This window comes from Macrosteles quadrilineatus, unplaced genomic scaffold (assembly GCF_028750875.1).
Source record: "Macrosteles quadrilineatus isolate MER2022 unplaced genomic scaffold, UCM_ALF_1.0 Scaffold_8__2_contigs__length_117827958, whole genome shotgun sequence".
Taxonomy (NCBI): domain Eukaryota; kingdom Metazoa; phylum Arthropoda; class Insecta; order Hemiptera; family Cicadellidae; genus Macrosteles; species Macrosteles quadrilineatus.
The window spans coordinates 9,290,148-9,317,354 of record NW_026542601.1 but is presented as its reverse complement, the minus strand read 5'-3'; the positions used below and the strand labels follow the sequence as shown (position 1 = coordinate 9,317,354).

The window sequence follows — 27,207 nt, the reverse complement described above, 5'->3', positions numbered from 1 at the left end:
TTGTTATTCAGGGTGACTTGTTATCAAGGTCTAATGCCTATATTTTTGCCAGTTTGGGTGAACATCTAGTTGACATAGTAAACAAGTTTTCATCCATCCATAACATTGTTTAATTCTAAAAATTAACTTTACAAAAGATTTTTTACATATTTGATAGATAGGGCTAGGGCTACTGTTTATAATTTAATCTTTTTAAAAATTTTAACATCATTACCAAACCAACAGTAAAATTTTTGTCACATGATTTAACAATAGACAGAGAATAAACAGACAGCCAAACCCCGAATCACGGATTACAACACATGGGATAAATATGATGCTGATACCGAAATTGTAAAGATGGATTTGGAGGCTCAACAAGATATTGGGAAAGAAAAAGAAGTGAAAAGGTTAAAAGAGGTGGAAAATGAGAGGCTTCAGCTGATTGTTAAAGAAGCAGGTAAATTACAAGTAACCTAGTTAAAATATGTTAATTAGGCCTAATGCTATTCAGTGCAATTCATAACCTTTCTGATTTCAGTATTTAGATAGTTCCATTGTAATATGCTTTAAAATAGTTTATGTAATGTATTGTAATTTACCATATCATACCACGTGATTAGCTGTAAATTTACGTCTGACAATCCTGAAATTTCATAAGAAGACATAATCCCTCTTAACTATTTATTAGATAATATCTATATTACTCCTAAACAAGTACTAGTTTTATTTGAATTAAAAGTGTTTCCATCAATCAATCTTGATATCTAGAGCCTAAATTGTAATTAGTGAAAAATAAAGGTTCATGCTTGTTCGGCTGAAAAGGACCTGGTCCAATAACAGCCCTGTCCGGGGGTTTCGGATTCCTGGACTAAATATCACGATATTTTATTTTCAATAACTAACTTGTCAAATCCAAACTTAAAGTTGTAGTTATTTAATGGTGTTGAGCTAAATTACAAATCCAACCCATAATATTACAGGATGGCTCCAAATTGATCTGTCGCCTGTTGATTGGTCAGAATCAATGTATTCTCCATCTAAAAATATTGTTTAAGATCTCAGAAACATTTGGGACTGTAGAAGCCATACCAAATATTTTTCTAACAGTCGCCTATAAAAAAACTGCCACATAAGCAAGAACCTCAACCTGGAAAAGTATTTTAACACACCTGTTCTATGTACCATTGCTTTAATCTGCTGCTATAATAGTTTACGCAACGATCGCGTGAAGATAGTCTTTAAGACATTAGTAGGCGAGTGCCTTAAAAACATCTACCGTTGTCTTAAAGGCTAATTACGCGAGTTGCATACACTACTTTACCTACAACCGTTTTTTGATTACTTACAGTCACTACTCATAACGTCTAAGAGAGGTTATGTTTTTGTTTATAACCTCTCATTGCCACTGATTGTCATGCAAAGACTCATTGTCCCAACCAATCACTCATTGTATAATCAATTAAATTGGCCTTAACAGCTGATAAGTTGAGTTTCAACTCATTACAATTTTACTCCTTTTCTCTCAATCTTTGATCGTCATTGGTCCAAACTTGTACTGTAAAGTAACAAAACAATGTTGTTAAGTAATTAAACAATACTGTAAAGTGAATCTTTTCAATTCTAAGAACTGAATTGAAAAGGCTAGTTTAGTTAACGGTCGTAGGTAAAATATTAAACACCCATTTGGTTAAGTAGCGCTCGTCGCTTAGTATAATAGATCTTCCTAATTTTTCACACTTTGAAATATTTCAGAAAAACTGTCAGAGACAGAAAAAAAAGCACTGGCCGAAAAAGAAAAGGACCGCGGAAACGAATACTATGGAGCAAAAGAATACATCGAAGCAGAAAAATATTACTCCGCATCAATAGCAATATGGCCAACAGCTAAGGCTTTCAACAATAGAGCAGCATGCTGTAAGTATCATGTAAAGAATGGATAAAAAATTGGATAGGTTAGTTACCTTGTATTAATAGTCCTGGAGGTGAAAACGGGCAAGTACCCGCAGCTCACGGGGACACTCAAGGGCAACGTAACTTTCCGCAGTGTGAGGGCAACGGTTTGTAGGTACTTATGCAAACCTATCCCTGTCTCTGAGCACGGACGATATGGTTATCTTGAGTGTGGGGGGTTCTTCCCGGAACCTCAATTGAGTCAAGGGTGTCGCCACCTCTGGTGGATAGGTTCATCCGGGTGGGTCCCACTTCTATACCTGCCTCCTTTTGGGAAACCCTGATGGCCTGGCAGTGATGTTGGGTCTGACGGGCAAACGAAGTAGATCGGGTGCTGGGTCCGAGCCCGCCAGGGGTATCTGGGGATCTATCGCTCTGGATATCTCTGGTTCCCAGCAATGGGTCAGGCCTCGATCGGGCAGCGGTGTAAATGGGAGGTTGGGGTTCCCCCCGTCAGCGTTCTGATGGTCCCCTTCCTCCTGGCTATTGATGGCGGGTTCTGCCTGTCAGGGATTAGATAGGTCCCGAGTGTTGCTTGCACTAAATGCGTCGGGGCGCTCTACTATGGACCTTTAGGTTCCGACCTAGTGGAACCCAGGTGGAGTGACGCTTAAACAAGCAGCCGGAATCCCTGGTTAGGATTGAGGGGCAACCCTCTTTCCGAAGGGTCTGCTTCGGCAGCCGGCGAGCCTGATGACCTTAAGTCATCCGCCCATGATGAGCTAAAGGTTGATGCGCAAGCTTCGGCCTACATCATGGGGCCCGGGTATGTCCTGAAGGATAGGTACCGGGTAAGCAGTCAGGGGGCTTCGGCTCTCATGACAACAAATGTAAATGTAATGTAAATGTAATGTAATGTAATGTAATGTATTAATAGTTTCCTGTATGGTTATTTACATGTTTTGTTACGTGTGTTATCAGATGATACGATACAAAGTTATAGTGTATATTCGTATTAGTGAAAGTTTTTATCTAATATTTACGTTAAAAACACATCTCATTACAGCATTGAAATGTAAATTAAACGTTACAACATTTTAACCCTCCGAGTGTTAAGCGTTGTGTAATCGACGCACAACACACCCGCCGTGGTGTTATGCGTCGCTTTTGCGACACACAGGGTGTCTAGTAGTCGGGAAAGTCGGGAATTAGTATTGAATTTCAAAATGGTCTTGAAAAGTCTGGATTTTGTCTTAAATTTGATTTCAAAGTCGGGAATTTTCATGATTTTGCCGCGATTGTCGTCTTGCGTTTACGTAACCGCGAAAGCCAATGATGATGATGTCTACACGGCCTCGGGAAATGTTCACGATTTTGCCACGATAGTGGACAACGACGATGACATTTCCGTGACCGCGGGAGATGACGTTTCCGTGACCGCGGGAGATGACGTTTCCGTGACCGCGGGAGACGACGATGATATCTGCTCGGCCGCGGTAAATGTTCATGATTTTGTCGCGATCGCAGGAGATGACGATGACGTTTCCGTGACCGCGGGAGACGACAATGATATCTGCTTGGCCGCGGGAAATGTTCATGATTTTGTTGCGATCGCGGACGACGACGATGACGTTTCCGTGACCGCGGGAGATGACGGTGATGTATAAATAGCCGCGGGAAATGTTCATGATTTTGCCGCAACAGTGGGCGACGACGATTACATTTCCGTGACCGCGGGAGATGACGATGACGTTTCCGTGACCGCGGGAGACGACGATGATATCTGCTCGGCCGCGGTAAATGTTCATGATTTTGTCGCGATCGCGAGAGATGACGATGACGTTTCCGTGACCGCGGGAGATGACGATGACGTTTCCGTGACCACGGGAGACGACGATGACGTTTCCGTGACCGCGGGAGACGACGATGATATCTGCTCGGCCGCGGTAAATGTTCATGATTTTGTCGCGATCGCGGGAGATGACGATGACGTCTCTGTGACCGCGGGAGACGACGATGATATCTTCTCGGCCGCGGTAAATGTTCATGATTTTGTCGCGATCGCAGGAGATGACGATGACGTCTCCGTGACCGCGGGAGATGACGATGACATTTCCGTGACCGCGGCAGACGACGATGATGTCTACACGGCCGCGGGAAATGTTCATGATTTTGCCGTGATTGCGGACGTCAATGATAACGTTTCCGTGACCGCGGGATACGACAGTGATTTCTAAACAGCCGCGGGAAATGTCCATGATTTTGCCGCGATCGCCCTGCGATTGTGCAATAAATGTGTCGACATTAATACCATTACTATGGACACTTGGAGGGTTAAGTATGTAACCTTAAAATTGGCTAATTTACTAGCAAAATGCGAAGTTTTTGAAATCATGGTAGAAACAACTGTAAATCTAGATAATTCACTATTACCCTTTTTTTTATTAAATCATAATTATGCTAATTTTAAAAAGTGTGCATGTTTGTGGTTTGCACTTACAACCTTAACAGACTCTGGTAAGTGGACATAATTGTTTCAATAGTTTACTTTTCTTTGACACGGATACAAACAGCAAGTTTGGGTTGAACCGCTGGTGGTTGACTGTGGCGAATAGACGAATGGACATGGATGATGTTGTGATGTATATGGAGCTGAATCAGGTGATGTTTTGTAGCCAATGCCATTAATGAAAATGGTATGATATAGTACTGTAAAAAGGTGGCATGATGTACAGTAGAAACTTGCTAATCCGTCACCTAAAGGACTGGGAGCATGGTCGAAACAGCAACAAGGTCAGATTATTAGAGGAACGTGTTTATTGACATAAAAACATAGTAAAACTGTATTTTTAACAGACCACGGATAACTGAAAACCATGATTAATCCAACACGACATTTCTAACTCATAAACAAAGCCTAATATTGTATAAATGGACTTAAATGTGATAATTTGCATAATACATCATCAAAATACAATTAGTAGGCTTTTACGCAATCATGATAATTCTTTTGGGCTGCACTTTAGTTTACGTCCTACACTTATTCCAATGAATATATCGATCGATATATCGATTATTTAATTCGATATATTAAGTTTGGTTAGATAGGTTAAAACCTAATCTAACTAACCGAATGAAATAATCGATATATCGAATAATACAGTAGAGTCTCGCAAACTCGGCACTCGATAACCCGGCAGTCTGGATAACTCGGCCATCACCTGGCGCAGATAGTTAGTGATTTTTTGTGTCTGAGTTAAACATGAACTGAAGCCAGCTCAAGTCGAATCATTTACAACTCTTACTAAGGATTTGTTTACAATATCTGATGACTTAATACTGACTTGTAATATAAATATAAAAAAGGCGGTTAAAAAGCTTTAAAATTGTATTGTTCTTATTTTTAACCCTAGTTCCCAATAACCCAGCATTTCACAAACTCGGCACCCTTCCAGTCCACATTACGCCGAGTTTGCGGGACTCTACTGTATATTAATCAATATTTTTCATTCGAATGAGTGTAGGACGTAAACTAAAGTACAGCCTTCTTAGTGTAGGCTACTGCTACGCTGTTTCAGGACTGAAGAATGTCGATAAAAACATTAGATAAGTAACGCATAAAAAAGTATAAAATAATAGTAGCCCACTTATAGATGATAAAAACAGTCGTAAAATCATGTTTAAAATACACCTATAAATATAACAATGACATAAATACATCTCTTATTCTTTCTCTTTGTTCTTCTATTCTTTCTTGAGTTTCTCTTCATCCACCCATTCAACAAGTTGCCGTGGTTACTTATCACCCAATCACAGGCTACTAAAGTTGTCATGGTTACCAAATACCCAATCACAAAATGTTGTGACAAAGCAGGCGCACAGCAGACAGATGTGTAGGTCTAAGGAGCAGACAATTGTCAGTACAAACAGATAGCTTGACCTTGAAGCTTTATTCAACATTTCTTTGTTTTGCTTCCTCAAAAACAATTATGTGGGAGCCTACTACATATAAATAATGGGCTACTGTAGATGGAAACGGAAACTAGACCAAAAATCAAAACAACTAATATTCATATGTTACACAAACACACTGCTTAGTGTTGGATTTACTAAAGCCATAGATCTTACTAGGGTGTGACAAAGTTGCAATAAAAAGTCACCAATCTCTATTTTAAATAGTTTTTGGTAAGGGATTGAGTCTAGCCATTAAAACTGAGAAAACTATCAGTTCAGGGTCCAATAGATACACAATAAAGGCTCACGCAATGTAACACTGATATTTTATCCTAATAAAAGACTTTTTGAGAGTAGATTGAAAGGAAACGGCAGTTAAAAAGCTCAATACTGAAGTGATCTTCTGTGTTGTCGACTGTGACCACAGCAGAGAAAAGAAGTTTAAAAGAGACTGATCTTAAAATCTTAATTTAACAAAAATAAAAGTTTTCTGTATTTTCAGAATTTCTTATTGTTGTTGCAATATCAAAGTGAGATTAGAAGGATTTCTGCAATCTGTAATAAATGGCACAAGTAGGCTAGTTCCAATCTTAATAAAAACTGTTGCATTGGTCTTAAGAGATGGTATTGCCTTCCAGATTTTTATGTTTTTGTTTCGGTTTTGAGGTTAAAAGTGTCTGGTTTTGACTATCACTAATCTAAACTATGTTTTAAAGTGGAATAGTAGATATGTTATAAATCAAACACATCATGAATTGTTTTGTTTCCAGATCTTAAGCAGTGCAAGTACGCTGCGGCGCTCTCTGATGCCAATAGCACTCTCGCTCTGGAGCCTGATAATGTTAAAGCTCTCTTTAGAAGAGGGGTTGCGCTTCAACATCAGAACAAATTCAGAGGGGTAAATAGTTCAACATTGTTTACTTTTAGGAATGAGCCCCTATAAATTATTCAGCATTGTTGTGTAGCTGCTATTTGCAAACAATCGTCTCTAAGCATTTGGATAGAGAGAATTATTTTCGTATTATGTCCTACCTTCACGTTTAGGTTCACTAGGCTCTATCTTGGGATTGTTTTTCACATTACTTCAGGCTAGTCCTAGGGTTTTGGGTTTATCACTTAAGTATAAAATCCATCGGTAATTGGCGGGATTTGAACCCTGACCTCGGGGAAGGAAGTCCCTTGCTCTACCACTACCAGGTCTCTCCCTGGCGATGGCTAGGCGTACAAGCAGTTGCCATGGTCACTGTCAGTGAAAAGTAGTTATAATACTGTCCATTTTTGCGCACAACTGCTGGCTGTTTTTTAGATTCAGAAAATCTACATTCGAAAGTCTTTTTCCTTAAAACATTTTCATTATATTTACAAGATGAGCTCAAACAGTTTAAGAGTAGTGCTTAGATTTTAAAACTTAAAAAAATTATATGGAGTTTTCATTAATCTGGACAACTCCCCCATCTGATAAATGAAGGTTTACTGTACCTTAGAAAAACCAGTAGGAGATGGAAACCGAATAAACATAAACAGCTGATTGGATACGATAAGAATAGAAGAAACAGGGGTGGGGATATATTTGAACATTAGTTGTTGTGTAATCATGATAAGTAGTTTCTTTCAATGTAATAAAAAAATCATATCTTGTTAATGAATTTGATGAATTCCATTGACTCTGCAGTTAGTTATTGTGTGAAAATTTCCTCACTATTGTTGTGAATCAGCACAATATCTTCCGGTGTGGATATAATTTCATATACCTCAGTCCATTTTCATTTAGGACCTTTTAATTACATTTGGTATGATAACTTAAATCTATAATGGGTAGGCCCTATATGGTGGCATGAGACATTAATCAGTTATTTATTTGGGTAGGCCTATATCAATTTTAATATGGAGACTTGTAAGTTTGTTACATGTTGTTTCTTGAATTTAAAACTTGGATTTTGACAGGAAAGCCAATTATGATTTGTTTATGAATAATTCCTCATTAGTGGTATCGGTACATGAAATATTGGAAGTTTTCCCCACAGGGATTATTCATCTGATTGTTGGGAAATCTTCTCTGTCTTTTAAAACAAATAAACACACTTAGGTTTAGAAGAAAATAAAAGTAGGAGTAGAAAAGAACACAAACACAAATAGTAACAGTACTACTAAAAATGAAATGTTGAATTGCTCCTTTTGACTTTAAAACAGTTCTGGGTTTTATAATTTTGACTTATTATGTTCTGGCAATCAAATTATTGTTTAAATTTAAGTATTGGCTGTGTATGACTTATTAAACATAAAACCATTTGATTTGTCGATTTTGTACATGTGGATAAACAAGTAAATAAACCATGTTACAATTGACAAAATTCCTATGATAAATATTTGTAAGGAAATAAATGATCTGATTTTCAAAACAATACACATCATAAATACCCCAGTAGCAGCAAATCTGCAGACTAAGCGAATTTCAACTTGTCTGATTACATTTTTACTAAAATATTTCCATAAATAAGACATATTTATTCCCAATCTATAATATTAAAACGAAACTGTGTTTTTTTATTTCACGATTCTGAATCAACCACTCGACGGATTTTCATGATTTTTGTGTTGAAAGAAAGATAATTTTGAGAACTAGGGAATGTCGAAGCCATAATTTTATTTTAGGGTCCCAGTTTTTTAGAAATTGTGTTTTAATTTTTAAAAAGTCTAGCAGCCGACGCTAAGATTTTAAACTAGCTTTTGGCATAAAATAATTTGTTTAACATAACAGCTGTAAACATTCAGCTTTTGTGTCACAAATTCGGTATTTGGATAAAAATGTAAAGACATACTTAGGGTTGACTTATTTATAACTAGCTGTAACCCGCGGGCTTTGCCCCGTTTAACTTCTTAATTTTCAAGATTATCTCGTTCGCATGGCTCAATCACGTCCTGGTTGAAGTTTGTTCGCTACGCTCACTCACCTTTAGGTTGGAGCTCGTTCGCTACGCTCACTCACCTTTAGGTTGGAGCTCGTTCGCTGCGCTCACTTGCCTTCAGGTTAGCTCGTTCGCTACGCTAACTCGCCTCCAGGTTGAAGTTCGTTCGCTACGCTCACTCACCTTTTGGTTGCAAATTAGCTGTTGTCATAAATGTAAAAGAAATAATAGTGCTGCACCCTGTTGGTAATTTTTGTAACTTTAATGCTATTGAACATCACAGAACAGAACCAACTTGTTTAATTGAAACAGCTGTTAAGATTCAATAATTTCATTTCTCATAAGGTTAACATGGGAAACTCCAGAGCCACTGGGGCGGAGCCCGAAAGGATTTTTGAAATAAGAATATGCCTATATGTTAATCGGGAATGTGAGCTATCATCATGCCAAATTTCAGCCCAATCCGACCAGTATTTTTCGCGTTCACTTGTCACAAACATACATCCATACATCTATACATCCATACATCCAAACTTTCTCATTTATAATATTAGTAGGGTATGTGTAATGCTAATCATTGATACGTTCAATTCTTCTGTAAAAGGATGACAGATTAATTAAATATACATAGTAGGATGTTCAAATTATTTTTAATGCAATCTTTGTAATCTTCGATTTGTTTTAGAGCAATATAATTTGTTTTAACTAACAGCTGGTTAAATTATAAACTATGGAACTATGAGGTTATTTAATTTACTCTTATTTTGTCATTGATTATAGTAAATAAGTAAGATTAGTAGAGATAATTAGACCACAGTTTAAAATAGCTTAGACCAAAATTAATTAAACCACAGTACACATCGAGGCTTACACGAGTCTTAAATAAAAAAGGATAAATGCAAATTATTTTACTGCTCCACTTTTCAAGGAAAGATTAGAAAAATAACAATGTTTACATGTTTTAATTCTTCATGGTAGCTTTTTGTTTACAATTATGTTTGTCTGCTTAAAAATTGTTTGGATTAGGCCCGCTAATATTGATGTCACAAAAAGAAGATCAAGAATAATCAGGAATCACGATTTTAAATTACCACCACAACCTCAGCCTCAGACGGGTTTTATACAAAGATAAACAGATGGATGACATAGATTGAACACAACGTCAACATTGACCTCGGATACTGCAATTAGACAAACCATCCTTTTATGAAATCGTGAAATCGTTCAGTTGTGGTTACGTTTGGGGGTGCCTATATCAGCGCCCCCAAACGTGAAAATATCACTTTTATTTTAACTATGAATATATTGTAGTTTAAATTAACTAATATGGGAAATTACAATGTACATTTATTCAATGAGGGTGGGTAATTATCAAGGATAGAACTGATAACGGTATGGATAATAAACATTGACAATTACGTCATTAGCTTTACTAGCGTTTTTACTTTTTATATTCCTGCTACATGTGACCAGTTTTTTTCAAATGAATGTTATTTGAACCAAACAGCTGTTTCAAAACAAACTGTTATTTTTTTACTTTTCTTTGTTTACACTTATTTATTTAGCAATTAATGCAGTGAAATTGAGGATAGGTGTGACGATTAGTTTTGATGTTAGGACACCAAAGTTAAATTATGTGTACTGTGAATTTTATTGGATATTATCGTTTTATTTTAGGTCGTTTCTATTCAGACCTACTGGAAATTGTGTATAGTAGTACGTTTTCTGTGATAGTAGTTGTATTGTGGTGATAATAATTAATGAAGAGGCAGGTATGCTATGGAAGGTAGTATCGTTGACTAGGTCTATACACTTCTCAATTGACTATTACTCTCTCTACTGTAGCAGAGAAAACATACTACTATTCTGTGACTGTAGGCTACTTATAATCAGTGTGCGTTTGTGCGAATCGGCTGCCTCACTTAAACGCTTTTCACATCGTAAAAATTGCAGAATTGATGTTTTATTGTAAAATTATCAGATTTAAAATGCATATCGTATAGGCCGTATCAGGTATATATATCAGGTATATATTATGAGGAATAAAAACATATTTGGTCACACAACATTTGTTTACAAGATGATTTTTCACATTAAAACTGCAAGAAACTTTGTCTTTATGTGTAAACTAGCTGATCTGAATTGTACACGGTTTTAACTGACTACTGAATTCCCGTACGTAGGACGGGCTAACACCTCGTTTAAATAACACTAGTTGCTCTGCCCGTGCTTCGCTACGGGGTAGGATGCAGAAAAGAATACTTTGGTTTTACTATAAGATACTATTATATAGTTACAATAAGAAACAGTTAGAACACACTTACATATAGGCAAAGGCTCAATCGTGCTTATTGGATTATTTAAATTAAGATATCTTAATGTATTACAATCACTTTATATAGTGTATTGCATTAAAAATATATGCAAAATAATAATTCATTGAACACATGGCACCAAGAAATAAATCTCCTTGTAAACAAAATAAATTAAATAGCAGAACAGCATTTCTGACAACAGCTGGAGTTTTATAACAATATTTGTTTCCAATGTTAATCTTATGGAGAAATACAAAACTTTAAAGAGCCCCAGGGCCTCACTCTCTAATTATTTCCCTATAAAGAAAGTTTCAACTTCACGTTATGCTCTTTCCAATGACACCAAGAACATGTAAATCGGTTCAGTAGTTTCGGAGGAGTAATTGTCACAAAAAACCTGTTTGCGTATTAAATAAGTATAGATTATATTTAACGAATGGTTAGGTTTGCTGCTACGGGGAAGGTAAAAAGTGTTTTTTGACCATACGTCAATAGTATAAGATGAAATAAATAAATTTGCCAAATTTTTTTATCAACATACATCCATAAACAAGTAAACTACAACAGTTTTAATTTTCTCCATAAGAATAACATGGGGATTTTAAATTACACTGTTTTTGATTTTTCTCTATGACCGTTGGGCATACAACAGCGCTTCAATATACTAAATTATTTCTTTTTTTAAGCTCTACAAAATGGTTTAAAAATAAATTGCAAAATTTTTGTTTTTAGGGTCAAAAATGGGAAAAACCCATTTTTACCCCATAAAACCCCCCATACACCCCCGTTTCCATGGTCTGGTTCGTGAACTCGTTCGAATAAATGTGGGTTTACACATTTGTACCAAATTTTTTTCAAAATCGGATCATTTTTGCTCGAGTTATCGCGCTAACGGACACATACATATATACAGGGTGATCAACTCAAGGAGGCCACCATTGGGATATCAGAAACGGTAAGAATTAGAGAAAACTTTAAATGGGGGACATTCCTTTATTTTTTGTGGTAGTTAAAAATATGATTTTATTTTTTCGAAATTCAGCCGCCATTTTCCAAAATGGCGGCCAACTTTGAAATTTCTTATGGAAAACCCTATAAGTTCAATCACGCATAAACCACTGGACGGATTGGGCTGAAATTTGGCATGATGATAGCTTACATTCCTGATTAACATATAGGCATATTCTTATCTCAAAAATCCTTTCGGGCTCCGCCCCAGTGGCTCTGTAATTCCCCATGTTAACCTTATGAGTATCTATCTATATATTAATAGGCAAGCATGTTTCTTTAAAACCTTTTTTTTCGGCTCGTGTGCATCGCAGGGAAAATCTACGCATACCGTTAGAAAGATATTTTTCTGTAGAAGTGCAGAACCCCTTTAAAAATTTAAATAGGCTCAAATATAAACACAAAAAATGAATTTGAAATTTTTAAATGGGCTTTATGGGTTGCCATGCTGGTGACGAAATAACAACTAAATTTAAACAGAAAATCAATACAAATGGAAGAAATCCCAATCACATGTTTTATTTACAGCCTGGGGTGAAAATAGAGAATCCTGAACCTTTACATTCGATCCCCACGTTAAAGTCGTCACCAGTTTTTTTAATTAAATTTGTCGCAGTTGATGTGAGCCACCAACAGACTGCGCTGATCTAAATGACTAAATTTCTGTCGAATACATGATGTTTTTTACAAGTGGTAGATGTGTATAACTATAAAATACTGTAAATTTAAAAAAGCAAATTTTATCAAACTGTGTCCTCCCTTATTGCAAACGTAAAGCTTGAGTATAACACTGCAATAAGCATTTTATACTTATATTCCAACCCCGTACGAAGGACGGGTACTCTGCTAGTATATACAGGGTGATCAACTCAAGGAGGCCACCATTGGGATATCAGAAACGGTAAGAATTAAAGAAAACTTTAAATGGGGGACATTCCTTTATTTTTTGTGGTAGTTAAAAATATGATTTTATTTTTTTGAAATTCAGCCGTCATTTTCCAAAATGGCGGCCAACTTTGAAATTTCTTATGGAAAATCCTATATTTTATGATGTTTTCGGATAGAACAGGCAATTTAAAAACTTTTTTATTCTTGTCATTTTTTCGATAAACCCACTCGTTTAGGAGTTACAGCCTATGGAAAAATGACTTCCGGTGTACATTTTACATCATGTAGCTCCTAAACAAGTGGGTTTATAGCGAAAATGCGAAAAGTAAATAAGTCAAATAAGTCTTAAAATTGCATCCACATTCCAAAAAGACCATAAAATTCGTTAAAACTAGTATTTCTATTATTTAAAAAATGGCGGCTATTTTACAAAATGGCGGCAAACTTGAAAAGTGGAAAACTGTGCATTTTACGGTCTTTATGGAATGTGGATGCAATTTTAAGACTTGTTTGACTTATTTACTTTTCGCATTTTCGCTATAAACCCACTTGTTTAGGAGCTACATGATGTAAAATGTACACCGGAAGTCATTTTTCCATAGGCTGTAACTCCTAAACGAGTGGGTTTATCGAAAAATGACAAGAATAAAAAAGTTTTTAAATTGCCTGTTCTATCCGAAAACATCATAAAATATAGGGTTTTCCATAAGAAATTTCAAAGTTGGCCGCCATTTTGGAAAATGGCGGCTGAATTTCAAAAAAATAAAATCATATTTTTAACTACCACAAAAAATAAAGGAATGTCCCCCATTTAAAGTTTTCTCTAATTCTTACCGTTTCTGATATCCCAATGGTGGCCTCCTTGAGTTGATCACCCTGTATATACTAGCAGAGTACCCGTCCTTCGTACGGGGTTGGAATATAAGTATAAAATGCTTATTGCAGTTGTCAAGGATTTCTATTATATTGTTTGTTCCCATTTGGCCTTAGAAGAATATTTCATTCCATAATGTTATTTCAGTTCCATATTGTTAAACAGTTCAGTCCCAATCCAATTGTTTCAATTCCATAGAGACAGACCGTCATATCTTCTCTCTCTCTCTCTCTCTCTCTCCCTCCCCCCTTCTTTCTACCGGTCAACCGGTCACTCTCAACTCAACTACAGTCCACTAAACTTCTAAACTAAGTTCATCAGTAACTTTGTATTATTCAATTCTCATTCTAAGGCCATCAGTTGCCATTTACTTTCCCTTTTTAAAATACCAGTTTATTATTATTTTAGTTAAGCAAGCAGCAGTTTTTTGTTTTATTTATTGTTTTGGACATTCACATTATTATATTAAATTCAGTGTTGCAAAGAACTAGGACGAAACTAGGTAACAGTGCAAGTAGTGAAAGCATCTCCCATCATCACAGGGGCGCCCCTAACTACAACTCGACTTCAGGACATCAAAAGGTGCGTGCATCAAAATATCTAAATATTATCACTACAAAATTTGTCTTTTTATTACATTCTAAAAGTAACATATTCAAATTATCCCACATTTTTTGGCCTTCGAGCAGAATAATTTATCAGACTATGGACTAATTTGCCTATTATTTTGAAGACAAATACATTTTGCAATATTTATTAATTAAAAGTGTCAATTTCATATCAATTTGTTTTAATTAAGTTGTTCAATTTACTGCTAAGCTGCTTGCAAAGACCAAACTTTTCATGTCCAAACCATTCATGTCCAAACAATCACGCATTCCATGTGCTGCTATGACGTCATTTGTCATTTCCACAATTTCATTTCTTATGTCAGCATTGTCAGCTGTCAGCCATCTTAGAAATCATGTGATGTCACTTCACTAATGCTATCTGTAGGCGATTTCCAGAACTAAGTGTATTTAGTTCATTTCTAGGCCACTAGTAGCGACCTTAACCCAATCCTATTGGTAAAATTCCACAAAATCCAATCTCCTTGTTCCATGTCCATGAGTTCATGTCTACAACCTAACCTACATGAATCAACAGCTGTGTGATGCTACATAGATCAAATCGTCTGTTTGATGATCAAAGTCAGTGCAACTTTGAGGTTATGTTTTTGCTTACAAACTTTGTCGTATCATTTATGGACTTGTTAATGCAAATAAACTTGATGGATTATTAAGGAACAGTTTTAAAATCTACTGAGGAAGAGAAATATATTTTTATTTTGGAAATTTATGGATTTATTTAATGAAATGTTTTAATGTTGATTGATATTGCCCAAGTTAGGCTATGTGATTTTACAGCAATTATCTGTGAGTACAGTAATTTACTGAGCATATTTCGTCTTACAATATGAGGTTTACTACATTTATTAAATCTTCTGAGCTTCTTGAGATTAGAATTAAGGCTATCCATAAACAAGTCAAGGCTTTATATGACTTAAGTGTGGTTGCGGAATTAACTAATCCACAGTTAAATAAATTGAGAGCACTCTTAGACACTGCTACTAAAAAACATAATGAATTTGAAAAATCTCTCAATAAACTTTTTGGCACTGTATGTGATTCTGACATCGACACTGACAAAATAAGTAAACTTCAGGAAACTATCTCGGATCTTTTTATTGAAATTCAATGTACAGCAACAACTTTGCTTCCTAGCAATGTACCTCAACTTAATGAATCGACTGAGGTTGCTCAACCTAATCAGCCCTCTGTTTCACAATGCACAGTAAAACTTCCACGCATAACTCTACCTACATTTTCTGGAGATGCAGAACAATGGATTGCATTTCAAAATTTATTTGAGGAAACTGTCCACAAAAATGATTCTCTGTCAAATGTTGAAAAGTTAACATACTTGTTGTCTTGTTTGGCAAATGAGCCTCTAAACTTAGTCAAATCATTACCTGTCAATGCGGCTAACTACCTAATTGCATGGAACGCATTAGTTAAGCGATATAAGAACACTAGGCTACTTGTTAATCTTCATGTAAGCAACATTTTGGATTTACCTGTCTTACAAAAGCCCACTGTCAACCAACTAAGGGATTTTTTATCAAAATACAACGAAAACTATGAGGCATTAAAGGCCTTAGGCCATGATATCTCTAATGAAAGTGTTCTTCTGACATCTTGTATTTTGCGAAAATTCGACACCAATCTCCGTGCTGAGTTTGAGCGTAAGCGCAGTAATTATGAAGAAATCCCTAGCATTAAGGATGTTGTTTCCTTTCTAGAAAAAGAGTGCTCACAGAGGGAGGCAGCAAACATAGGCCTCTTGACTGTGTCATGTGGGTCACATGGTAAGGTCAGTTCATCTAGTCTTAGCAAAAATGCTTCATTTTCCAAAAACTCCACTAGTGGAAAAACAGCCAAGTATGTCATGCTAACAAGCAAGCCGTTCACTTCAAATTGTGTATTTTGCAATTCTGATACACACTCAATCTACAGGTGTGAAAAGTTTTTAGCCCTTACTCCACAAACTAGGCAAGGTTTTGTGAAATCTAAGAACCTATGTGTTAACTGTTTAAACCAGCAGCATAGACTGAGCAGCTGTGTCTCTAAACATACTTGTCGTACCTGTAAGAGACGACATCATACTTTGCTTCATTTTGGCAAAATTGAGAATAATGCTTCTCAGCAAACACGTTTAGGCCTACCTAATTCCTCTGATAGTAGTCCTTTGTCTACGAATACTATTGTCGGAAATGTGCAAAACAATTGTTCAGAATCTTCGACAACCGGGAGCACTTCAGCAAGTCTTGTCAGTGTAGCTGAAAATGGAGGTCTTGTACTCCTAGCTACAGCTCTAGTCAATGTATCCTCAATCAACGGCCAGTCATTAGTAGTGCGTGCTATACTTGACAGCGCCTCGCAAAATACTATAATCACACAGCATTGTGCTACACTTTTGCAACTACAGCGAACAAAAGCAAATGTCCCTTCTATAATGGGAATTTCTTCTGCCAAAGTAAATTTAAGAGGCATCTCTCATGTGTCACTATCCACTCTTAGTGGACATGTTTTTGCTGGTTCACATCCTGTGCTTATTCTGGACAAAATTTCAAATAATCAACCAGCCGTTCAGTTACCTAACTCTGTGAAATCCACACTTAAGGGTTACACTCTTGCTGACCCAACATTTGATTTGCCTGGTCCCATCGACCTCTCATCGGAGCGGATCTCTTCCCTCAAACTCTACTCGGATCCTCAGTCAGTCTTGGAGCTAACATGCCATATGTTCTCAACACTATTTTTGGCTATGTTGTAATAGGTACCACACCTATCTTCAAATCAGTTTCATACCCTATGGGCACTTCTACATTCTTATCTACCACTGATATCGATCTTCACTCTACTCTACAGAAGTTTTGGTCTCTCGAAGAACCACCTTCAATACCTCTTCTCTCGCCTCAAGATAAAGACTGTGAAAAACATTTCATCGAGACACATTCTCGTACTCCTAAGGGTAGATATGTATGTCGCATACCTTTCAAAGACAGTCCTTCTAAGTTAGGCGATTCATCTAACATTGCCAAACGCACTTTTCAGTCACTAGAGCGCAAATTTCAAACACAGCCAGAATTCAAGAAAAAATATTCTGAATTTATGGAGGATTATAAGTCATCTGGTCATATGAAACTAGTAGATTCAGATTTGAATCTTTCACATCCACACTGTTTCTTACCCCATCATGGAGTTTTCAAAGACGGAAAAATCAGAGTAGTTTTCAACGCTTCGGCTCCTACATCCACTGGTGTAACCTTAAATAATATTCAGCATCTAGGACCTAAACTACATAGTGAAATATCCGATATAATCTTTCGATTTCGACAGCATAAAATAGTACTACTGTGCGACATAAGACAAATGTTCAGACAAATTGAGATTCATCGTGATGATCAAGTTTTCCAGTTGATTTATTGGAGAGAGAATGAAAGTTGTCCTCTACAGATCTACCAGCTAACTACTGTTACTTATGGACTTACCTCATCACCGTACTTGGCTAATAGAGTTGTGAAACAGTTAATAACTGACGAGGGTGAGAATCACCAACTTGCGGCAAAGGCCCTGAAAAATCAGATATATGTAGATGATGCTGTGTTAGGCTGTAACTCCATTGAAGAAGCATTGGAACTTCAACGGGACGTCATCAATCTCCTGCAGAAGGGCGGTTTTGAGCTCCGCAAATGGTCTTCTAACCATCCAAAACTACTCGATCATCTTCCAAAGAATTTTTGTGAAACCCCTCACATATTTCGTTCTATAGGTCAATCGTACCACAGTGTATTAGGCCTAAAATGGATTTCTGAAACAGATGAATTCTCTTATATGATCAATAAACCTTCTGAGATCATAACAAAACGGTCTGTCCTCTCTACCATAGGACAGATTTTTGACCCGATTGGAATGTTAGCCCCTATTACTTTTTGGGCTAAGACCCTAATGCAACACATATGGACGTTAGGACTCGATTGGGACACACAACTCCCTCAGCCTATAGCTGAAAAATGGTCACAGTTCATTCTAGAGCTACCAAACATAGAAACTCTCCGAATACCTCGATACTTACATTTAGCCAATTGTGTAAGTATTGAACTACATGGATTTTCCGATGCAAGCGAGTGTGGTTATGCAGCTTGTGTTTATCTAAGAGCTGAAGATTCTTCTGGAAATGTCAATGTGAATCTGTTGATTGCAAAGTCAAAAGTTGCACCTTTGAAACGTGTAACAATTCCGAGATTGGAATTATGTGGTGCTCATCTGTTAGCAAAATTGTTAAATTATTGTCAAGAACAATTTTCTAGCGCTTACAAAACTTCCATGTTTGCATGGTGTGACTCCAGTATCGCCCTGTCATGGATTAAAACCCCGTCTTATCTACTCAAGCTTTTTGTTGCTAATCGTGTGGCTCAAATACAAGAACTTATACCTATTTGTACATGGAGACATGTGTCTACCAACGATAATCCTGCGGACTACGCTTCTCGCGGGTTAACTGCCTCAAGCCTACTTCATCTTGAACAGTGGTGGTCTGGTCCCCAATGGCTCCAAGGAGACTCCACTACCTGGCCTCAAACTTGCCATATGTTCGTCCCAGATAATGAGCTTCCTGAATTGAAAACTACAACCCTCAATCTTGTAACCACATCGGACAATGATGGATGGATTTCAAAATTTTCTTCGTGGAAAACTACATTACATGTTATGGGATATGTTTTGCGTTTTATTTCTTGTCTGAAAAGTAAACAAAGGATTACACATCCCCTTACCAGTGAAGAACTTGAGAATTCTGACAAACGAATTTGTTGGCTAATTCAAAGCTCGTCCTTTAAGGATGAAGTCGATCTGTTGCGCAAGAACAAAGTCTGTTCTGATCGCATTCAACGCTTAGCACCCTTTCTGGATTCTGAAGGAATTTTAAGAGTTGGAGGAAGATTAAAAAACTCTAACTTGCCTTTTTCGGCAAAACACCCAATAATTTTGCCAAAACGTCATCCTGTTGTACGTCATCTCATTGATTTTTACCACAAGTCCCATCTTCATGTAGGACCTCTGCAACTACAAGCAATACTCCAAGAGAAGTATTGGATATTATCGGCACGAAGTGTCATCCGTTCTGTAATATTTGAGTGTATTCGCTGCTTTAAGGTTAAACCTAGAACCACCTTCCCTTTAATGGCTGACTTACCTTCAGGTCGAGTAATTCCTACTAGATGTTTCAACGTTTCTGCTGTTGACTATGCAGGTCCATTCACGGTGAAACTCTTCAAACTTCGAAAAGTACAACCCATCAAGGTATACCTCTGTTTGTTCATCTGCTTCGTCTCCAAGGCAGTACATCTTGAAGTTGTTACCGATTTGTCTACAAACACTTTCATTGCCTCACTAACAAGATTTATTTCTAGAAGAGGATTAGTCTCAGATCTCTACTCCGACTGTGGCACCAACTTCATTGGCACCAACTCAACTCTTCGGAAAACCTTTGAAGATCTGATGAAATCACCAGAAACTCAGCAATATGCTCAAGATAACAGAATCACCTTCCATTTTAATCCACCCAAAGCACCTCATCAAGGGGGATTATGGGAACGTGCAATCAAGAGCGCTAAGTATCATCTTACTCGAGTCATAGGTGACCAAGTTTTGACTTATGAAGAGTTTATCACTTTAACAACACGTGTAGAAGCTATGTTGAACTCTAGACCAATCACACCATTATCATCTGACCCCAATGACTTGGAACCACTCACACCAGGACATTTCCTCACTGGAGGACCATTAGTTTCTTTAATTGAGCCTTATCTTCTAGATTCTACACCTGTGCAGCATTGGAGAAGAGTTCAAGCTTTCTCACAACACATCTGGCGTAGGTGGAATAGAGAGTACCTCCAAACACTTCAAGAGCGCTCCAAATGGACCAAACCTCAGAAGAACCTAAAGATAGGAGATATGGTTATTATACACGATGACAATTTACCTCCACTGTCTTGGAAAATGGGACGTATCCTCGAAGTTTCTCCTGGCTCCGACGGAACCGTGAGAGTGGTAAAGGTCAAGACTTCAGGCAGATCCTTAACCCGTCCTGCTGTTAAGGTGTCCTGCTTACCCTTACAATAACCTCCAAACCTGGCTACTGTACCCCTATTTCTTAATTTTTCTCAAAAGTTGTCTTTCATTTATTTTCTGTTGAACCGGATTGGTTCAAGGGGGGGAATATGTCAAGGATTTCTATTATATTGTTTGTTCCCATTTGGCCTTAGAAGAATATTTCATTCCATAATGTTATTTCAGTTCCATATTGTTAAACAGTTCAGTCCCAATCCAATTGTTTCAATTCCATAGAGACAGACCGTCATATCTTCTCTCTCTCTCTCTCTCTCTCCCTCCCCCCTTCTTTCTACCGGTCAACCGGTCACTCTCAACTCAACTACAGTCCACTAAACTTCTAAACTAAGTTCATCAGTAACTTTGTATTATTCAATTCTCATTCTAAGGCCATCAGTTGCCATTTACTTTCCCTTTTTAAAATACCAGTTTATTATTATTTTAGTTAAGCAAGCAGCAGTTTTTTGTTTTATTTATTGTTTTGGACATTCACATTATTATATTAAATTCAGTGTTGCAAAGAACTAGGACGAAACTAGGTAACAGTGCAAGTAGTGAAAGCATCTCCCATCATCACAGGGGCGCCCCTAACTACAACTCGACTTCAGGACATCAAAAGGTGCGTGCATCAAAATATCTAAATATTATCACTACAAAATTTGTCTTTTTATTACATTCTAAAAGTAACATATTCAAATTATCCCACAGCAGTGTTATACTCAAGCTTTACGTTTGCAATAAGGGAGGACACAGTTTGATAAAATTTGCTTTTTTAAATTTACAGTATTTTATAGTTATACACATCTACCACTTGTAAAAAACATCATGTATTCGACAGAAATTTAGTCATTTAGATCAGCGCAGTCTGTTGGTGGCTCACATCAACTACGACGAATTTAATTTAAAAAACTGGTGACGACTTTAACGTGGGGATCGAATGTAAAGGTTCAGGATTCTCTATTTTCACCCCAGGCTGTAAATAAAACATGTGATTGGGATTTCTTCCATTTGTATTGATTTTCTGTTTAAATTTAGTTGTTATTTCGTCACCAGCATGGCAACCCATAAAGCCCATTTAAAAATTTCAAATTCATTTTTTGTGTTTATATTTGAGCCTATTTAAATTTTTAAAGGGGTTCTGCACTTCTACAGAAAAATATCTTTCTAACGGTATGCGTAGATTTTCCCTGCGATGCACACGAGCCGAAAAAAAAGGTTTTAAAGAAACATGCTTGCCTAGTAATATATAGATAGATACTCATAAGGTTAACATGGGGAATTACAGAGCCACTGGGGCGGAGCCCGAAAGGATTTTTGAGATAAGAATATGCCTATATGTTAATCAGGAATGTAAGCTATCATCATGCCAAATTTCAGCCCAATCCGTCCAGTGGTTTATGCGTGATTGAACTTCAAACACACAAACAAACAAACAAACACACAAACTTTCACATTTATAATATTAGTAAGATATGAATTTGAACGGATGGTGTTTTTGGCCTCTACGAACCTCAAAACTAAAAATAAAATCGGTCCCGGGTCCAGGTCTTACCATGAGTACTACGGTAATAGCTTATTCCCTATATGGGAAATTTGCTAAAATACCCCCCCCCCCCCGCAGCAAACCTGCAGACTAAGCGAATTTCCATTTGCCTGATTTGAATTTCAATTAAATCTATTCAAATAACATTAGGTTTAATGAGTACCTAGGTTTGCTTTGTACTGGGAGGGTAACAAAGTGTGTTTTTTAGTCAAATATTAATAGCTTAGTATAAAATAAATAGATTTGCCAAGTTTAATCCAAATATATCCATAAACAAGCTATCTACAAAGTTTACTTATTCTCCATAAGAATAACATGGGAATTTTTTAATTTACAATTTTCTCCGATAACCAATAACCATACAAAAACACTTCAATATACTAACTTATTTGTTTTTTTTAACTCTTCAAAATGGTCTAGAGAAAATTTGGGATTTTATATTTTGATGGTCAAAAACGAGAAAAACCAATTTTTATCCCATAAATCCCCCCATAAAACCCCGTTCCTATGGTCCGATCATGCTGGTTCGCAACCTCGTTTGAATAAACGTAGGTTTACACGTTTGTAACAAATTTCATTGAAATCGGATAATTTTTGCTCGAGTTATCGTGCTAACGGACATATATATATATATATATACTTTTAGAGCACCCGTCCTTCGTACGGGGTTGGCATATATGTATAAAATGCTTATTGCAGTTATACTCAAGCTTTGCGTTTGCAATGGGGGGAGGACACAGCTTGATAAAATTTGGTTCATAAATTTACGGTGTGATATAGTATAACACATCTACCATTGCCATAATGTTCTACCATTGCACCTAAACAATAGAAAAAAATAGATTATCAAACATTCGCACAATATCACAAATTATTCATTAAATTAAAAACTCAATTAAACCTAACTGTAAACAATCCTACTTTGACAGTTCTCATTGTGTATCACAGCTTTTTGTTGCTGCTTAGTTCAAATTAGCTGTTGTCATATATGCACAAACTAATAATAATAGTGCTGCCCCCTGTAGGAAACCTTATAACTTTTTAATGCTATTGCATATTATAGAACCAACTTTTAAAGTTGAAACAGCTGACTTAATTCTTTAATTCCCTTAAAATATGAACGAGGTGTTAGCCCGTCCTACGTACGGGAGTAGGTAGTCAGTTAAAACTGTGTCAGAACAGAAGCTGAACAGAACAACAGAGCGGAATTCAGAACAGCTAGCTTACACGTATAAAGTCAAATTTTATTGCAGCCTACAGTAGAAAGAGTAATTTCGATTGAGAAGTGTATAGGCCTAGTCAACGATATCACCTTCCAATTCCATCGCATACCTGCCTCTTCCATAATCAATATCACCACAATACAATTACTCATACTATACACAATTTCCAGTAGGTCTGAATAGGAACTCCCTAAAATAAAACGAAAACGTCCAATAAAATTCACAGTACACATAATAATAAGGTTGGTGTCCTGTCCTGACATCATTAAACGAATCGTCCACACATATCCTTTATATCAATTTCACTGCATCAATTGCTAGCTAAATAAATAAGTGTAAACAAAGAAAAGTAAAAACAACAACATATAGTTTGTTTTGTAAACAGCTGAGTCAAAAATAAAATAATATTCATATGGGAAAAAAGAACTGGTCACATGTTAAAGGAATTTAAAACGTAAACACGCTAGTAAAGCTAGTGACGTAATTAATTGTCTATATAAAATATTCAGCGCCTCCAAACGTAACCACAACTAAACACACGCTAAACAACTGTTTAGATTTCATAAAACTGTGGTTAGTCTAATTGCAGTATCTTAGGTCAATGATGACGTTGTGTTCAATCTATGTCATTCGTCTGTATATCTTTGGATGAAACCTGTCTGAGGTTGTGGTGGTAATTTAAAATCGTATTCCTGAGGATTCTTGACCTCCTTCTTTATGACATCAATATTTTCGGGCCTAATCCAAACAAAGTTTAAGGATTCAAAAACACCGGTTGTAAACAAAAAGCTACCAAGATGAATTAAAACATGTAATAATTGTGATTTTCATACCGTTTCCTAAAAAAGTTGAGCAGTAAAATAATTTGCATATAATTTTTTTAAGACTTGTGTACAGAGCCTCGACTTGTATACATCGATGGTGTTACTTATCTCGGTGGTCTACTAATCTTACTTATTTCCTATAATCAATGACAAAATCAGAGTAAATAAAATAACCTCATCATAGTTCTATAGAGAATTTTTATATTTAACCAACTGTTAGTTAAAATAAATTATATTTCACTAAAACAAACCGAAGATTACAAAGATTACTTAAAAGAATAATTTGAACATCCTAGTATTTTACTATTTTTTTTTAAATAATCTGTCATCCTCTTATCGAAGTATTGAACGTATCAATGATTAGCATTACACATAGTATAAATAAGTCAACCATTAGTATGTCTTTTAATCTTATCCAAATGCTGAATTTGTGTTACAAACGCTGAATGTTTACAGCTGTTATGTTAAGCAAATTATTTTATGCCTAAAGCTAGTTTAGAATCTTAGCGTCGGCTGCTAGACTTTTTAAAAATTAAAACTTAACTTCTAAAAAACTGGGACCCTAAACTAAAATTATGGCTTCGACATTCCCTAGCTCTCAAAATTATCTTTCTTTCAACACAAAAATCATGAAAATCCGTTGAGTGGTTGATTCAGAATCGTGAAATAAAAAAACACTGTTTCGTTTTAATATTATAGATACTCATAAGGTTAACTTGGGGAACTACAGATCCACTGGGGCGGGGGACTGGAAAGGATTTTTGAGATAAGAATATGCCTAAATGTTAATATGAAATGTGAGCTATCATCATGCCAAATTTCAGTCCAATCCGTCCAGCAGTTTATGCATGATTGAGCAACACACAAACTCACAAACTTTCAGATTTATAATATTAGTAAGATGAATTTGAACGGATGGTGTTTTTGGCTTCTAGGGACATCAAAATGAAAAAGTAAATCGGTCCCGGGTCCAAGTCTTACCATGAGACCTACGGTAATAGCTTATTCCCTATATGGGAAATTCGCTAAAAGAACAGAAGAAATTAGAATAACAAAATTGCTATCGTTACAATCTTTTTAAGAGTGTTTTTACTATCTCTTAATATAATTTTTAGGGATGGACGGGATTGAATTTTTAGTTCGGGACGGGACGGGACGGGATTTTTATTTCCTTCCCGATTTTCGGGACGGGAAGGGACGGGATTTTTTTCTGTGCATAAAAAGAAAGTACTGTATTGCAGTTACCAAAAAAAGACATACAAAATCAATTTTTACCATTTGTGGCACTGATCTATAAAAACAAAAAAATGGGTAACAATTTACAGGTACCTATAGTAACTTGTGACTCGCGGGTCACGGGGTGATCGTCTGTATGACTCACGGTCACGGCGAGATCGTCGTCATGACTCGCGATCACGGCGCGATCGTCGGTATGACTCGCGGTCACGACGCGATCGTCGTCATGACTCGCGGTCACGGCGCGTTCGTCGGTAGGACTCCGCGGTCACGGGGCGATCGTCGGTATGACTCCGCGGTCACGGCATGATCGTCGGTATGACTCGCGAACACGGCTCGATCGTCAGCATGACTCCGCGGTCACGGCGTGATCGTCGTCATGACTCGCGGTCACGGCGCGATCGTCGGTATGACTCGCGGTCACGGCGCGATCGTCGTCATGACTCGCGGTCACGGCATGATCGTCGGTATGACTTGCGGTCACGGCGCGATCGTCGGTATGACTCGCGATCACGGCTCGATCGTCAGCATTACTCTGCGGTCACGGCGCGATCGTCGGTATGACTTCGTCTCCTGCGTTCGCGGACCTATCGCTCGCAATAACGGCGTTATCGGCACTCGCGAAGCGGAAAAATCGCCGACGATCGTACCAAATCCCGTCCCGAAAAATTCCCGAGTCAAATGTAATCCCGTCCCGATAATCGGGAATATTTTTTTCCCGAAAAATTCCCGAAATTTCGGGACCCGTCTATCCCTAATAATTTTACACTTTTGTATTACTTATCTATCAATTCCTATGTTGTGATACAGCACTTACCTGTAGCCTATCTGTCTATTATGAGCAGTAGCTTACAAAACTTTCTAAGGTTTAATATTTACGTTATTTATAGCAATGCAATGTTTGGCTAGTTATTAGTTGAGTTTGAGTGAGCTATTATTTTAAACGTTGCCGTTTGTACAACTAAACCAAGATAAATGATTTGAAATGTCATTTTTGCACAATATTGTCATTTGTGCACGGTTGTGCAATATTGAATTTTGTTGATAAAAATGCAAATTGTGACGTTAATGGCTGTTTGCAGCATTTCAATGGGTTTGTCATCTGTTTCTATACTACATTGTATTAACCATATTTCTCATGACCCCCCCCCCTCCCCACTATTAACTCAGGTAATCTAAATATATAAAAGGCAAAGCCCTCACTGACTCACTCACTCATCACTAATTCTCCCACTTCCCATTTACCTAGGAGGCTGAAATTCGGTACACCGATTCTTTGGGCATTAAATAGGAAAACTAAGTAGTTTTTATTGTGGACGGGCTTTCGGGCTCCGCCCCAGTGGCTCTTGAGTTTCCCATGTTAACCTTATGATTTTTCATATTTAAAAGGAATTAATGAATCTTAACAGCTGTTTTAATTAAACAAGTTGGTTCTGTTCTATGATTTTCAATAGCATTAAAGTTGCAAGGATTACCAACAGGGTGCAGCAACACTATTTTTTTTTTTTTTATTTAAGACAGCAGCTAATTTCCAACATAAAAGGTGTGTGAGCATAGCGAACAAACTTCAACCAGGACTCGAGTGAGCCATGCGAATACTTATGAAGTTAAACGGGGCAAAGGCCGCGGGTACAGCTAGTCGAGTATATACACAATAGTGTAAAGTATTGTAGCCTATGCTACTTGATTGTATTTTAACGAGCTTTATGTCAACAAAGCGTTCTGCGCTGAGTCGCGGTGTAGCTTGTGTCTGTGCCACGCTATTAATCTCAGCAGTTGAGCTGTTGCCTCCCTCTTAGGCCCCGTTTATGTACCAAGAGCGGGAGCGGTAGCGACAGCGGGAGCGATTTC

At 37.0% G+C, this 27,207-nt stretch overlaps 1 protein-coding gene across 1 annotated transcript in view; it reads left to right on the top strand.

The window, feature by feature from the left end:
• The window catches only part of LOC128999665 (uncharacterized), a 98,330-nt gene that overhangs the window by 7,340 nt on the left and 63,783 nt on the right, over positions 1 to 27,207 (top strand). The window contains exons 2-4 of the mRNA XM_054426284.1: positions 256 to 439; positions 1,735 to 1,896; positions 6,597 to 6,724. Of these exons, the coding sequence (XP_054282259.1) occupies positions 340 to 439; positions 1,735 to 1,896; positions 6,597 to 6,724 (390 nt within the window). The 5' untranslated portion in view covers positions 256 to 339. The remainder of the gene's footprint in view (positions 1 to 255; positions 440 to 1,734; positions 1,897 to 6,596; positions 6,725 to 27,207) is intronic.